This window comes from Felis catus, chromosome F1, assembly GCF_018350175.1.
Source record: "Felis catus isolate Fca126 chromosome F1, F.catus_Fca126_mat1.0, whole genome shotgun sequence".
Lineage (NCBI taxonomy): Eukaryota > Metazoa > Chordata > Mammalia > Carnivora > Felidae > Felis > Felis catus.
The window spans coordinates 8,507,948-8,525,387 of NC_058384.1; the positions used below are offsets into that span (position 1 = coordinate 8,507,948).

A 17,440-nucleotide genomic window follows, 5' to 3' on the forward strand; every position below is an offset into this window, starting at 1 on the left:
GCCCTTTCCATTAGTGAGACTGTGTTAAAATGGCAAGCTCAGTCAAGAGCCTCCTGACATCTCTTATTGGTCCTTCCTCCTAATGTCAGAGGATTAGTAAATACAGGGTATATTCTGCATTCTCTTCCTTTTTCTCTTACCCAAGGCAATGGCTGTCTTTAGATCATTTGTTTCCTAAGTATTCACTGAGAAGTTATTTTAAGAGAATGACGGGTCTGTCTTTGCTAAATCCTGGAGGCTGAGGAATTTCAAGCTAATTCCAGAAACTAAAATAGGAAAAGAGCTCATTCAGAATCAGGTATCTGCATCAAGGAGAAAGTTAGCAAGAAAGATTTCTCACTTATCAGGATTTCTCCTGTCTCTTGAGTGAGGGCTGATGATGAGACTATTGATTCTGTCTACCAGGGTGATAATGAGGTGTGACTAATTTAAAAAGAATGTAAACAGTTTAGTCCATTAGCACTGAATTTAAAAGGCAGAGAAAAAAATAATTTCTAGATAGACCGGTCTAGTTGCTGAAGACCACTAGTCGTTGCACAGAATGTTTACATACAGTATATTACAGCACATAACTGGGGACATTTGACCCCAAAATGTGTGATGATAGATGTTTGAATAGTTTATAGTATAAGATTTTAATCTTATTATTTGAGCATTCTCAATCCAAATTTTTAATGAAAAACATTATAAAGGTAATATATAAACAAGGTGCATGGTTAAAAAACAAACAAGCCTACAGATAGCACAGAAATATGTAAAGTGAAAAACAGAGGATCTCCACCACCAATTCCTTATGGTCTCTGCCCCCAAATACATAATGGGGGCTCACCATCAAAATATTTATAATCTAAAAGGAATGAGGGGCACTTGGGTGGCTGAGTCGGTTAAGCATCTCTGACTCTTGATCTTAGCTCAGGTCTTGATCTTAAGGTCATGAGTTCAAGCCCTGCGTTGGGCTCTGTCCTGGGCATGAAGCCTACTTAAAAACAAAAACAAAACAAAAACTTAGGGAGGTGCCTGGGCATCTTAGTCAGTTGAGTGTCTGACTCTTGATTCCGGCTTAGGTCATGATCTCACAGTTCATGAGTTCAAGCCCCACACTGGACTCTGCAGGGCTGAGCCTGCTTGAGATTTTCTCTCTCTTTCTCTTCTCTGCTCCTCCCCTGCTCTATCTCTCTGTCTCTCTCTCAAAAATAAACATTAAACAATTTTAAAATATTAAAAAATAAAAGAAATGATAAATAGGTAAAGAATCAACTTATACATAAGTCATTTAAAGTAAGGTGGGCATAAATAAAAAAATAAAGTTAATAATAAAGTTATCTATGAGTTCCAAAGGAGCTATGATTGTATTCAGTTGGGGTGAGGGAGGCAGGGGAAAGGATTAGGGAAGATTTCAGTAAGAAAATTAATGTCAAAATTATCTTAAAAGTATAATAGAATTGCCCCCAGAGAAGGTCGAAAAAGGAAGGACACAGCTGGCAGAAGGAATGGTATGAGAAAACGTGAAGCAATGAGCCATAGCTGGGCATTTGTAGAGCATGAGGCGTTGTGAGGAGAGTGGGAATTTTCAAGGCTGGAATAATTGTTTTGGACCTTACTGTGGATAAATTTGAATTGTTATTTAACTTACAGAGAGTTTGTGAGGTCGTCAGGTCAATCAAAAATTTAAATAAAGGGTGACATATTCAACTTGCTCCCAAGTTAATTTGTCTGTTGAGCGGACTAAGATAGGTGCCAACAGGAGTCTATTACAGAGAGAATATCAAACAGGGTACCCGTGAAGTAAATGATGACACAGTGGACATGGGTTTGAGAATCACTGTAGCCTTCAGACAGGTGGACAGAGCTGGATGAGGTGGCAGAAGGATTCTTGTACAGGTCACCATTGTAAGCAAGAGTCTTGCCCATTCTCCTCTTGAAGCCAGGATGAGCAATTGATTTAGGATTCACATGTTCTGCATCCTCCTTCTCTTTCCATTGCTTTATCCTGGCTACCCTGTAGGCTCAGCTCAGTCTTATCTTTTTCATGAAACCTTTCCCAATATTTCAGGAGACACTGGCAACTCTCCTACTTGAACTCTGACTGCAGTAACAAGTAGCCATTAGCCTCCTTTTGAAAGTTAAACAAATGGCCCCTCAGAGGAACAACAACAACAAAATAATCTGAAAACGTAAGTTATTCTGTCATAGATATGTAATATTCTTGGGTTTTTTGTTTTGTTTTGGTTTGGTTTTGTGTGTGTGTGTGTGTGTGTGTGTGTGTGTGTGTGTGTGTGTGTGTTTAACTCATGGGCAAATACTACCATGACCACATATTACATGTAAATTAGCCAAGAAGCTTCTCTCTCTCTTATGGCTGTGAAAACTACTTCTGTTGAGTTGCTTGCCTGCCCCATGGTTCTTCTCTTTTTGCCCTTTTGTCTTTCTTTGGTGCTGTATCATTATTCAGCAGGTCTCTCTCTCTTTCCCCTAGACTGCTTCTCTTACATTTCTTTTTCCTACCATACTACTCTATCCCTCTGTTTTCAGTAGGTTTTTCCTATTGAATAAAGCTATAGTGAACACTATTGTTTTTTTCTGCCAGCACCCCTTCCAAACTCAACCACCCAACAAAGCATAGTTTTGGCCCCAATTTCAGGTATGGGGATGAGAGGGAGAAGCGATTTCTCCTTGGGTTTCTGGACTACAAGCTATAAAACTCAGAAGGTAGGGGCACCATGTTGCCTGCTCTATCCATTGGAGGACAAGGAGAAGCTTCTGAACGGTGGAGAAAAGTGAAGCAGACATGAAAGGGGCCAAGATGAAAGGCAGAGACAATGTTCTGCCTGAGACCCACTCACATTTTGATCTTTGAGTTACATAAAACATCCCACAATGCTTACAACACATTTCCTTGTTTGTGACAATTTAAGTCAGAATTCTATCACTTGTAACCCAAGTAATCCTAACAAATCTAATGAGCATAGTTGTTTGTTTGTTTGTTTGTTTATTATATTCCTTAACATAGATGAGAGAATTGCTTTATTTAAAAACAAATGAGAATAACATCCATAAACTGGAAGAAATCTTTCTCTACTTCTGTAAAATCATAGAAACATAAAATCTCTACCTTCTTAAAATTAGTTATTGCTCTTGAAAAAATAAATCTACACTCAAGATGAACTAGAACAGGTTTACATGTAACTAGATTTTATTTTATTTTTTTAATTTTTTTTTCAGCGTTTTTATTTATTTTTGGGACAGAGAGAGACAGAGCATGAACGGGGGAGGGGCAGAGAGAGAGGGAGACACAGAATCGGAAACAGGCTCCAGGCTCCGAGCCATCAGCCCAGAGCCCGACGCGGGGCTCGAACTCACGGACCGCGAGATTGTGACCTGAGCCGAAGTCGGCCGCTTAACCGACTGAGCCACCCAGGCGCCCCTGTAACTAGATTTTATAAATGTGTTTTTTAGTCATAATTTATTCATGAAAATGGTAGCTTTTTCATGTGAAAAAGCAATTAATTCTGGGTTGAGAAACTGACTGCCATCACTGTAACATGCAGGAAAATCATACCAATTAGAAGCAACTTTAACTGAATTATTGTAGCAGAAAACAGTTTGGGTTGCAAATTTTAATCTCATTATTCTTATTTAACCTTCATTAGAGGCGGACTCTGCTTTCTCGCTGTCACCACTGAATTCAGAAGTGCAAATCATATTCTTCTTTAGCAAGGCTTCTTGAAGGGACGAGAATTATAGGCAGACTTAAGTTATATAATACCTGCCACCACTAAATTCTAAGCTATCCAAGAAGCACCTGTGTAATTGTTTCTGTCATAGCTAGCACTTGAAATGATGGCCACACACAATGATTTGAAAGCATGTGCACGTAGGAAAAAATCCATTCAATATGCCCTTTCAGGCTCTCATTTATATTTCCAAATGTCTGTGCTTAATGGTGAATTACAATCAGAAGTTGGGAAACTTCCTTTTTGAGATTTTGATTGACTCATTTCTCTTTTAGAACTACGGAGAACAAAATGTTTTAGCTTTGTTTCATACAAATGTTTCGCCTACAATCAGGGTGTCTCTGTACAACTCTTGGCTTCATGAAATCAGTAGTACTGATATTATGATAAAGTTCTGGCAAATATAGCTGCAAGTAAATCTAATTAAACTCCCATCATTGTTTAGAACATTAGGGAACAAGAAAGGTTTCAAGGCAGTGATTTGGTTTTCATAGGTACGTGGGAGTCCCCCGTCTGACGGGCCCCTCTTGAATAATTAGTAAAGCTCCTCAAAGATGTACCCGCATAATCTGCTCTCTCTTTCATTCCACCAAGTGTGAGGGCGGGCACTGTTTAACCTGAGCAGTATTTGAAATACATCACAAGCACTGAAGTGACATCTAAACTATTCCAAAGGAAAGGCTAATTATGAATTCCCGGAGAAAGAGCAGTGTGTTGGAGTTCAGTAGCGCCTTTCATCTCAAGAGCTCACACGTACGTGACAGTGAACTCGAGTGTCACACCGACAAGTGGGAAAGCAGCCTCATCAACAGCCACTGATTTACCCTCATGTTTTGAAGGAAGGAATTCCTCTAATAAACAAGCTGAAGAATCCCTGCATGAAATAGAACAGAAATAACATTTTAGCTTATTGCACATTGAGCTCTTCTGTTCTAACATTTCTGACCCAGGCTAGTTTTTCACCAAATGTCAGATAAAAGGAAAAAATAAATAAAACATTTTCAAAATCTCAAAGTGAAATCTTAAAATGATTTGACTTGCACTTTTGCTCTAGGTCTCAGAAAAATCAAACGTGCTATAAACAAAAATTCAGTGCTTCCCCCTGCCCCACCTTGTGGGCCATATACTTTACATCTTAACAATACAAAAATGAGTAAGGTGAGATTTCTTTTTTTGGAAGTTCACATCTGAGGGAGAACAGGGAGATGTAAGATAGTAATTAAAATGTGAAGCACTCTGTAATAGAGGTCTAAAACTTTTTTGAACAAATTGAACCGTGGATATTCTCAAAACTACTTTGCAAGAGATAATTTTTACTCTTTAACAAATAGAGAATTAGTTTGGGTAGAAAAAAAGATTGCTTTTGCAAAGAGTACTCAATCTCAAATCAATTTTTTTTCTATTTTTTACTTTAGAGAGAAAGAGAGAGAGAGAGCACAATCAAGGGAGAGGGGCAGAGGGAGAGAGAGAGAGAGAGTATCCCAGGCATGATCCCTGCTAGGCGCTGAGCCTGGCACGGGGCTCAATCTCATGACCCTGGGATGATGACCTGAGCCAAAATCAAGGGTCAGATGCTCAACCAACTGAGAAACCTGGGTGCCCTGTAATTCAGTCTTTTGACCCTCTAAATTTCAAGAGGCAAATTCATCAAGAAAATATGAGAGCAGGGACATTTTCACTTTGTCAAAAAAGAATGTAATTCATTCCCCCCTTTCTTCTAAATATTATTTTTCATAGTTTACATAGTCCTTGCTTATATGCAAAAATATTCTTCCTGACATTTCTTCTAATCAAATCTGTCTTTTGAGGGGCAACACGAACCCAGTCTTCTATTAGAAATCCAAGAGAGAGCTTGTCCATAGGTACCTCTGTCTACTTCGTGATTGGTAGTTGGTTGCCTCTAATAAATATTTGGCATTTGACCACAGTTGTCTCTGCCAGCCCGATTGTCAAAGAAAGAGAGAAGGCCTGTGGCTTCCTAGTATAATGATGAGAGAAGAAACTTATGTTGATGAGGATGATGATGATGAGGAGGAGGAGGAGGAGGAGGAGGAGGAGGATAGCAGTATTATGGGTACACATTTAATTAGCATTGATTCATCAATCCTCACCCCTGATAAGATGTATACTATTAGTATTATCTCCATTTTACAGATGAGAAAACGGAGTCTCAGAGTTGTAAAGGAAGTTAACCTGTTCATTCAATTTGCAGGTAGCACAGCCAGGATTCAAACAAATTTGGCCTCAGTTCATGCTCTTAATCCCTTTGCTATATGCATTGAAATTAAAATGTGCTGACAGTTGGAAGCAATTTGTAAAAGTTCCTGATCAATTTAATGGGTTCATCTATTTGTCTCTGACAGGGAACTGGCTCTTTTTTTTTTTTTTTTTAAGTTTATTTTGAGAGAGGGTGAGAGAGAGTAAGCAGGGGAGGGGCGGGGCAGAGAGAAGGGGAAAGAGAATATCCCAAGCAAGCTCCGCACTAATGGTGGGGCTCAAACTCACTAACCATTGAGATCTCAACCTGAGGTGAAACCAAGAGTCAGATGCTTAACTGACTGAGCCCGAGCCACCCAGGCACCCCAGAAACTGGCTCTTTAACTTAAGTGAGGAAACTTACCCAGTTCTGAAAAGTGATGATTATTTCCAGACTTCAGTGATTTTGTAGCTGGAAGAAATCTTACAGATCACATGCCTCTAACTTCTTGTTTGAAGGGTGAAGAAAGTAAGACTCAGAGAGAGCCTCAGTGACCAGGCATGCCCAGTGACCAGGCATGCTCAGTGTTCTGTCATCCCATGCTGAAATTTTCCTCACCCTAGGGCTTGAGAGTGAACACAGTCTAACCCTTCACAGCTCAATGGCACACTGATGAAGATGACAGATGACAGACTGATTGATCAATAGATGTGTGTATGTGTATATATCTTCTTTTGGAATGTTGGAGCTATCTGAGAGCTATCTGAGTCTTTTGACCTTAAATTTAAATCGTCCCACAGAGGTTTAGTATTTATTGGAGTTACTTTATATATTCTCTTGTCCCTCTTGCTGCCTAGCTTTCTCTATTAGTTTCTCTGCTTTTAACATTCTGTTTTTCACCGAAGTTGCCACTGCAAATGGTGGGAAAGCAGATAATCAAGTGTGTTAAAACCATGCTTAATATAAAAATAAATAGACTCCAAGTGAATGCTTAAGGACACTTTCTTAAGTAAGATGGATATGTTTTTTTACATGTGGCTTCTGGGACTGATGTTACCTTTTAGAAACCAGATTGTTTTCGTTTTTGTTTTTGTTTTGTTGTTTGATTTGTTCTTTGTTCCTTCTAGGTCATGGTAAATAAGCTTCATGGATAAATAATATCTGAATAAAGATAAGAACAACTGAATACCTTTCGATGATCACATTTTCAGTCTAGAACACGCATCCTCTTTTTATGTGGAGTTTAATTTTTTTTTTCTACTGTGGAAATTATGGCTCGGAAAAAAATTGAAACTTTCAAAATAAAACCACAGAGCTCACTTTCAATTCCCAGTTTCCTAATCTCATTCCTTTGGGATCCAGTGAACTGAGAGGCGGTGCGACTTTGCAGAGAAAACACCTCTACTCATAGCAATGAACCTTAATTCATCCCCCACCAGAGCTGATTGTTGCCACATCCTGGGGTGTTGGAGGTACTAACGGGTGTCAGAAGTTTCCACATCTGTCTAATCTGACCTACTTTAAACCATTAAACTGATAATCCAAGGGTTTACAGGCTGCCACTATACATCGCAGAACAGCTTATTTTCCATTCCTGGACACTGTCAGGTGAACAAAGGGCAAACAGTAACAAAACAAAAAGTCATAAAAGTATAACTATTTTCAGTTTTCTATAGTTAGATGAAATGTGTTCGTTATGTGAAACGATTTAGCTGTTGTTAGGGTCTCTGGAGGGCCGATTATAACACCTTCATTTTCCGAATTCCGAACCAGTTGAGAACCACAACTAAAGCGTAAGGCAGAAAGAAGTCACAGCATCAGCTGCGTTGCAGGTACAGCTATTATTGAAGAATGTTCATGCACACATAAACTTTAATCCTGAAACCCAGTCCTCATCAGTCGTACTCGCTCACTCGGGCAGGTCTCTCACACAGCAGAGTTAGATGTGGGCTTCCCAATGGAAGGAGGATGGGCCCACAACCGATTTCTCAGTTCTTCTGCCTGATCAGTCAGCCCAGGCCTGGAGTGGCAGGTGTGAGGAGCAGAAAGGTGTAGGGGACTGAGGCAGTGGTGCTCCCTCTGCAGAAAAACAAAAAACAAACCAAAGCATGGGGAGTAGAGAATAAACATCCCTCAGCAAGCATTGGGGGTACGTGTGGATATTTGAAGTCCAAGCTTTATTATCTGTGTATGGTGCTTTACGTATGTTGTATCATTTAACCTTAAAATCATTACCCCGGCCCAGCCCCAACCCCACCCTATGAACACTGTAAAGGAGTAATTATAAATATTATTATCACCACTTACAGGTGAGAAAGCAGCCTTAGAGAGGTTGCTTACTTAGCTCAAAGCAACATGGATGGTCATAAGAAGAGCATGAGTCAGAAACCCATTCTTCCCACTTCTCCAGTTTCTGGTGAACAGTTTCTCATGTTGATAAGTCTGAAAAATACTCATCCAGGCAAATAAAATTTCTTACTTGAAAACCATTCTGAAGCTGTGTTGGTGAGAATTTGGCAATTCACTGATATAGGGTTTAGACTGTGATTTTTGTTAACTTTTTATTTTGGAATGATTTCAAGCTTTTAAAATTAAAACTTTAAACATTTCTGTTTAAATAATTAAAATAAATTGTTCTAATGTTCATTTATTTTTGAGAGAGAGAGACAGAGAGAGACAGAGCATGAGTGGGGGAGGGGAAGAGAGAGAAGGAGACACAGAATCTGAAGTAGGCTCCAGGCTCTGAGCTGTCAGCACAGAGCCCGACGCGGGGCTTGAACCCACGAACTGTGAGATCATGACCTGAGCTAAGGTCAGACACTCAACTTACTGAGCCACCTAGGCGCCCCTAAATAATTTTAAACAGAAAAGATGCAAAAATAGTTCTGAGAATTCCCAGATGCACTTTTACTCAGCTTCCGCTAATATAAACATCTCATAGAATTCTAGTAAAATTACCAAAAACAGGAGATTGATATTGGTACACTATTAACCAAACCACAAATGTTACTCCGATTTTGCCACTGTTTTCAGTACTGACTGTGACTTTTTTTTGAGGACAGCACCTGTATTACATTCATTTTCATTTCCACAGTGCCCATCGGTAAGTCTGATTTAGAGTCGGTGATCCCAGCTGTTTGTGGAACGAGTCCGTGAATGACTGGATGTTGAGCTCCATGACACCACTTCTGTGTGTTTGTGTGTATATGCTTGCCACAGGTTTAGAGACACACAGCGGTTATGATTTGCATGAATGTTATTCAGAACTAAATTCCACATCAGGCTTTGTAAAGCATAGTTCTTTCAAACCGTGAAAACTTCTCAAAAGCAGGAGATAGTGTACTAATCAGACTGAAACATAGATACGGTGGAAATGGGCCGAGAGCTACAGTGCTGCGTGCATCTGATCATGTGGGTACGAATCACCCTTGAGTAAATGCCTGGGCAAGAGAAGCCTCAGTTGCTGGCAGTTGGTCCTGCTTTTCTAGGTGGGTTAAAGTTCACAATAAACCAAATCATAGAAAGTCTCTTGCTTGAAGAGAAAATGCACACAGACACTTTTAAGGTTTCTCTTTTCTTTTGCACTGAGTTCCATAGAGAAAACATTAACGAAGGGAGAATTTTGCTATTACAGTGGTTTCTGACAGCTTCAAAAATAAACACTCTTTTATGTCGACCTTTATAACCAAAGAATGTGAAACCAGGAGAGAGAGGTGCTATTCAAAGCACAGAATTCCTTTTAGTGGCTTAATGGAGTTTAAAGTGGCCACTTTGCTTACTGTTTCCTCCATCGTCTTTTAACCAAAATAAAATATCAATATGATGAAGTGTAGAAAGGCAAGAATGTGGTATTATACTCAGTTGGGGAAAACTGGTGTAATTGTTACAAGAACTGATTTTTCTGAAAAGTTCAACTCTTAAAGGGTTTTCATTATTTTGTTACAGATGGAAGACGTCATAGCACGCATGCAAGATGAAAAAAACGGAATTCCTATTCGTACTGTCAAAAGCTTTCTTTCCAAGATACCTAGTGTCTTCTCTGGTAAGTGTGTATTTGGCACAGCACTCTTTTCTCCAGAACCTTTGACATGACTATTTAAAAACAATTGTAGCCACTGAGAATGGAAACTCTCAAACTCATGTATTCACCAACTCCTTATAAAATACTCATGCCAACATCACGTTGGATCCTTGGAGTGACAGTAAAACAAATCCAAAAGACAAAAAAGAAAACAAGTAAAAATCATGACTTTAATTGACTCTGGGTCAGTTGCAAAGACATAATGAACAAATGTGAAATGACAGAAGATGATATTAAAGATGATATGAAACAATATGGTATAGCTTATATATAGGGATTGAGAGCATGAAAAAATCGATGAGGAGTCAGGAAGGGTTTCCTGGACAGCAGAGGCGAGCTGAGTTGGAAAAGTGAGGAGTCCTGTCAGCCTCAAGACCCCCAGCTGTGTGTGCAGAACTGGGGGTGACCAGGGTGAGGATGTGTAGAGGGAGCAGTGTGTGGAGGGGCTGTAGAGAGGGAGCAGGCAGACTTGGGTCAGAGGATGAGGGTCTTGGAAGCCCATCCAATGAATCTAACTGTGACGTGTGGAGAATATGGAGACACACTTTAGACTCTCACAGAGCACGTAGGCGCTCAGGGTGAATTGGTGTTCAGTGGGGGCTGCCTGTCACTATGGTAGGTCTAAGGCCTGTGTAGGAATAGTGTGGGTGCCAACATTCTGATATCCAGGAAGTGAAGGCATAGAGAGGATGCCTTCATTCAACATGAGGATTCAACATGAGGCTCTGTTGAATAACTGGGAATATAAGCTTTAGGGGATATGACCCAGTGGTGTTGGTTTTGTTTTTCACTTGGGTGGCTGTGAGACAAAGGACTCGTTAACAGAAATAGGCAGACCCCACAGGTTTGATTAAAAGGGACTAGAAAAAAGCCTAGAGACATGGATAGGAGTAAGTTAGAAATCTATGCTCTGGCTCCACGAGCATGAGGCTGTGCGTGAGCTGTGGGGCTTGGGCATGCTGGGCCTGGGCAAGCACAGCTTGGAGAGGAGGCAGAATCAGACAGGCCAGAGCCTCCACAGTGAGTCAGTAGGCTGAGGAGGCTGGTGCAGAGCATGTGGAGGAAGGGTGTTGATGGGGCTCCTGAACAAGAGTTGCGTGGTGCTTCGTCGTGAAAAAGTGTCGAAAGAAGAGCAATGGTTTTCAGCCTTGGTAAGAGGGTAGTAATTACCAGACTGCAGATAGGTAGGCCTACGTGTTTGTGTCTAGTGGCTGGATTCTCTCTGATGGAAAGGGAGAGAGAACAGGGACCAGACAAAAGCTGCAATAGAATGGGGGCGCCTGGGTGGCACAGTCGTTGAGTGTCTGACTTTGGCTCAGGTCATGATCTCACAGTTTGTGAGATCTAGCCTGACAGCTCAGAGCCTGGAGCCTGCTTCCGATTCTGTGTCTCCCTCTCTCTCTGCCCCTCCCCCCCCATGCTCTGTCTCTCTCTCTCTTTTTCAAAAATAAATATTTTTTAAAAAGTTGCAATAGAATGAAATTTGCTCTCACAAAATATGCCCCCTTTTTTCTTGTTATTTCCTTTCATGCCCACTTTGTTCCAGTTCCTTGTTCTTCTTTGACAATAGCGTGTATTGTCTAACATCTGGGACTGTACCCCATCTCTTCCCTTCTCACCATCTCACTTCCCCACTTCTGGGTCCTTCTGACTGCAGAATTTTGTCCATTCTTCAACTGCTAGTTCAGGGAGCTCTTTGGAGAAAACCATCCTGAGCTTTCATTATCTGTGCTCTCAAAAAAAAAACAACAACAAAAACAAAAACTTGTCTTTTTGCTTCTCTAATAGCAGTTATTATGCTCTACTTTGTCTTATAAGGTTTTTTTGTTTGTTTGTTTTTGTTTTTGTTTTTTTTGTTTTGTTTTTTTTGTTTGTTTTTCTGTGTTTTTTTTTTTTTCATGTGTCCTATATCCCCTAGGAAATATTTAACTTGCAGTCAGGAACTTAAAGTTAACTTTACATCCAAATGCAAATACGAAAATTACTCATGTTTTGATGACCTATGAGAGAATTTGCCTCCTTAAATACTCTAATACGAGGGTTACAACCCAAAATGCAGTTAGATTCTAGGCAGATAAATGCTCTAAGTTACCTACCCATCTGCCCTGGGAACTGTGGTCAAGTCAACAGGGCATGGCCTATGTAAAGGCACTGCGGTTGAGGAATTCTTAATGACAATATCCATAAATGAAAATGGCTGAACAAGAAAAGTTTAGCCCATCAGATTAAGCTGGGCTGCAAGTTTGAGTTACCCACTGTAATAGTAAATCTAAAATTTTTGGTTGACTTCTTTGAGGAGCAGTACCTCATACGATTCCATAAAAATTCATACTATTCTGATGTAGCATCCTGTTGGAAGAACTCTTGCTTGACAATATTAAGACCTTAATTAAAAAGTAAGATTGGAGGGGCCCCTGAGTGGCTCAGTTGGTTAAGCGTCTGACTCTTGATTTTGACTCAGGCCATGATCTCACAGTCGTGGGATCAAGTCCTGCATTGGGCTCTGTGCTAGGCATGGAGCCTGCTTGGGATTCTCTCTCTCTCCCTCTGTCTCTCCCCTGCTTGCACTCTCTCTCTCTCTCTCTCTAAAAAAAAAAAAAAAAAAGAAAGAAAAAATTAAGGTAAGATTGGACATATAGATGAAGAATGTTCATTAACATAAAACAACAATGGTAGTTACTACATAAAGAGAATATCCGTGACATTTTCATATTAATGTAATTAGTTTCTAAGTATCATTCTGTGTTTCCTGGGAACTTTTCAGGAGCTCTCTGCCTCACAGGTTTAATGAGATGTTTTTCTATAGATTTAATTGGCATAATAGTATTATGTCTAGTATTTACCAACCTCTTCTTCTTCATATCCCCAAATTATGATGGTATAAAGCCTCATCTGCTTGACTAGCAGTTTTTGGTATTTGTGGTAATTTTTCTCCCCTGATATTTCTTACAGTGATTTGGGATTAATTCCTGTGTTCTTTCGTGGCCCCGGTTGACACCTGCTGCTTGCTCTCCTTCCTCTGTCTGCCTCTCCCTCTGCTCTCTAGGAGGGCCCCATATTCTACTGCAGAGCTCCTAACGAAACAAGGAATCTACTAGCTTCACGACCCTTAGCAGAACCAGAAACCGGTTGCAATGAACGAGTGATGTCACATGTGAGAGGAGGGTGGCGTGATTGTTGGGAGTCTGTCTTGTGTGGACTGTTCCACAAGGGAAACGTGTCTCAAGTATTGTTAGCCCAGCTCTTTCAGGTCACCCGTTGATGCTCCCTGAAGTCTTGGTGCTCATCACATGGTCACTGGACCAGTTGTGTCAGTATCACCTGGAAACTTACTAGAAACAGAGTGTGTGGGCCCACCCCAGACCCACTATATCAGAACCTCAGTTTTAACACCAAAGCCTAAGAAGTATGCCTTAAGCAGGGCACTGGAATGAGTTCTAGGCCACACCTGTGTTTCATCCAGGGCACTGAGTGCAGTCATCAACTTGCTTGTGCAAAATTTTCTCAGGCTTTCAAGGGCTCTGATTATTATTATTTTTTTCTTTTCTACAATCTGGCCTCAATCGAGCCTATCCCCGTCCTTTCTGAGGTTAGGTATGATGATATAGAAGCCTTTGGATTAGGTAGAGAAATGATTATTTACATACTACTTTGTTAACTTTTGAAAAATATAAATTGAGGATATTTACATCATGTTCATTACATTGCTTATGACAGGGTCCATGGCATACACTTCCTCTATAATAATACTAAGAAAATTTTGTCTTTGATGATAAACTTGACTTTTTCCTTTTTTAAAACAAAAAGAAATGTGTAACTTCTATTTTCCTTTTCTTGTTTTCTCTAGTTTCTAGAAAGCTCATTGCGAAATTGAACATCTCATTGGTACTTTCTCACCTGACTCATCGCTGACGTATCCACCTTCTTTTTTCTTCTAATTGTTTTTATTTTTGTCTGTCTTTTCTTGCTGCTGTTGTTTTAATCTGGTGTGTGTGTGTGTGTGTGTGTGTGTGTGTGTGTGTGTGTGTGTCAGAGAGAGAGAGAGAGAGAGAGAAAGAAAGACTAGTGGGATTAATATTATAAATTGCTTCAAGTCATGTTTTAAAGATAGGTAAGGAGTAAATCCAGAAGTATCTGAGAAGTGTCCGTGTACTTAGGAATTGTTTTGTCCAGAATCCTCACCATTCAAGTGGGGCTACATCTTGCCTTTGAACTCAAACTCTCCATCACTATATAAAATGAAAGATGAAGCTCAAATAATACTGCATAAAAGTATCATAAAAGTGCTCACTACGTTTTTATACAATTGCATCTTCAAATTGGACAAAAATAACTATGAAGCTAAAAATATAATATATTTGCAGATTTTGCTGGGGATTTTCTCTGAATGAGTCTCATAAAACTTACTCCTATGATGACTATTGCCCTAGAATTCATATCCTGTAACTTACAATGTTTATTCATCTCTCACCTGAAAATCCTTGGTAAAGCAAACTGTGACACTGATATCAGCCACAAATCCTTTGTGTTTAAACTCTGAATGGAAGCAGAATATAGATCCAAATCCAGATGGAGCACAAGTTTGTGAATAAGAGGAAATGATTAATTTTACATTTTCCACAACATTTGGTCCATCTTTGATAGTATTTTACTACTGTACCATTTACCTTTGACTACATGCATATTTGAATGAATTGAAAAACTGACTACAGGGGTGCCTGGGTGGCTCAGTCGGTTAAGCGTCCGACTTCAGCTCAGGTCACGATCTCACAGTCTGTGAGTTCGAGCCCCGCGTCGGGCTCTGGGCTGATGGCCCAGAGCCTGGAGCCTGCTTCCGATTCTGTGTCTCCCTCTCTCTCTGCTCCTCCCCCGTTCATGCTCTGTCTCTCTCTGTCTCAAAAATAAATAAACTTAAAAAAAAAAAAAAAAAGAAAAACTGACTACATAGTTTTTTAGTTGCTTAACAACAAAATGTTGAAATGCTTTATTTCTGGAAAATACATTAAATTTTAATAATATGGAATATTATTTGGATGTAGATTTTTTGTTCATTCACAATCATGGACATTTATAGAGTTTAGGAGTCTAATAAGAATAAATAGGATTTAAGTCCTGATGAGATAAATAATTATTTGTTCAATATTTAATGTTTTAAGAGTTTGAATCATATGTTAGGATTTCCTTTTTAATAATAACGGTTTCTTTTATAAGGGTTTGTTATTTTGGTTTTATATATTAAAATAGTAACTGCTTATGTATCATATTAACAATTACAATAGCTTCTAGCTTTATATTAATTATATATTATATAGTTTTATATATTTAATATATAATTTAATATGTATTTTAAAATATATATAATGATATATATATTTAATATATATAATTATATATTATATGTTTTATATATGTTTTATTAATTTTGTATATCATATATATAATGGATGAAAAACATTTATTTCTACTTTCAAGGAAAATGTTAGTAATTTGAAAGCCTACTATCTGGTTAGTAGCTTTTAGTATATCAGTTTTATTCCTTATAACACTTGAAGGTAATTAGGAAATAGGGGGTTAGAGAGTTCAAGTTTTTAGTCAAGTTTTGCAAGCAATATTTGCTTACTAATATTCAAACCAAGATCAGCTCAAGATCCCACTTCCGTTTTGCTAGCGCTGTGGGTTTCCCCCATAAGTTTCGTCCTTTGCTAGAGCCTGTGTTTTTTCATTATGATGAATGAACACATACCAGAATCTGTAGGATTCTGAGTACTGGGGACGCTTACATTTATCTCCCAGCATGTCCTCATGTCCTCACTCCAGGTAAAAACTGGATTGATTGACAAAAAGACCTGAGCTTTTGTCTGTTTTACCTCTGGGGACCTTCAAGACCTGGGGAAAACAGCTGCATTTTCTTTGCTTCTAAAACACAGAGGTTACACGTAATGATGTCAAAGGTTCCTTTCCACATACATTCTAGAATTCAGAGAACCCAGTGTGGGGGACAGTGTGTGAAAAGGATTACTGGAAGAGAACACAACAGAGTAGACTATTCATGAGATAGCTAGACTGATGAAGCATCAATGGAAATCTTAAAGATATTTTCTCCCTCACCAGCGCCTCCATGCCCATAGCTTTAATGACAAACTTTATTTATTCCTCTGGTGCAGATCTTTTCTCAGAAACTCAACATATTCAACTCCTTATGCAACGCATGTCCCAAAGAAGCCTCAAACTCAATGTGTCACATCTCTTCCACAAATTCACGTCTCTTCCACAGCCCCTTCCCTGTTTCCTGACTCAGGAAAGATGGCATATGCCAGAAGTACTGGAATCACCTTGGAGTCACCTTGACCTCTCTTACAGCCCTTTCTTCTCCTACCTATTTCATTAACAAGTCTTGTCACCTTTTTCTTCTAAGCAGCCATCAAATCTGTTGGCTTTTGCCGTCTGCTCTTATATTGCTATAGGTCCATACTGTCATCTCCACTCGTCTGAATTATCACATTGATTCCTAACTGGTTTCCACATCCACTCCGTGCCGTATCCTATCTTTCTCCGCACTGGTATTTTCAAGTTGCAAATCTGATCCATTTAAATCCTTTTCTCCTTTTAGAATTAAGATAAAATCTTGAACAAGATTCCCAACAGCAACATAGTTCAGCCCCTACCTACCCATCAGACTCCAGCTCTCAGAGGACTCTCTCTTGCTCCCTTGGTTCTAGCCACAGGGGCTACTTTTCATCTCCTACACGTCACCATGCTCCCTTTTGCCATGGAAGATTTCCACTGCTAGGCTTTTTCCTCGTTTTTTTGGAATGCTTCTTCCCCTTTCCCCTTTTTTTCAACTTAGACCTACCCGTCTTGGGTCTAGGCCAGTTTCCTTTCTTATCTATTCTCATGAAATGAGACTATTTTCTTTTGGAGTACTTTATTCTATTGCATAGTTATAAACTCATTAGTGGTAATATTTGATTAATGTCTATCCTCCAGGCAATACGGTAAACTATAAGAAGGTTCCATATGCTCAGTTTTGTAACCCCTGCACCAAAAACAATGTCTAACATAGGGGTGTTCATTAAATATTTGTTAAGTGGATAGCTAATAATAGTAATTATAGAGGAGATATTTGCATTCATATGAACCATGAAAGTAGTTACACTATTGTGTGGCTTTATCAACACATAAATTATTTGGATTTTTATAAACCTTTTGTCAATGATTGTGGCTTTTAAATTGTGTTTAAGTAAAAAAAAATTTTTTTTCTCTGGAATCTAATGATATTATCTTTATTTATAATATAAACCACATGAACAAGAACCTGGAAATTCATTCCATGATGTTTTGAGGTGGGTGTCTAGGGCTGGTTGTAGCAGGTTCTATAGATTTCTGTTTGTTACTATTAAATTACATACGCCATAGGAGCCTCCTGTA

The 17,440-nt window shown here is 39.2% G+C and overlaps 1 protein-coding gene across 8 annotated transcripts in view; it reads left to right on the forward strand.

Moving 5' to 3' along the window:
- Positions 1–17,440, forward strand: part of RGS7 (regulator of G protein signaling 7) — a 516,676-nt gene that overhangs the window by 236,132 nt on the left and 263,104 nt on the right. For 7 of the 8 annotated variants that reach the window (XM_023247637.2, XM_023247632.2, XM_023247635.2 and 4 more), the window contains exon 3: positions 9,877–9,973. In XM_023247637.2, the coding sequence (XP_023103405.1) occupies positions 9,877–9,973 (97 nt within the window). Of the gene's footprint in view, positions 1–2,053; positions 2,175–9,876; positions 9,974–17,440 lie in introns of all 8 variants that reach the window. The other variant, XM_019821537.2, reaches the window with a different exon arrangement.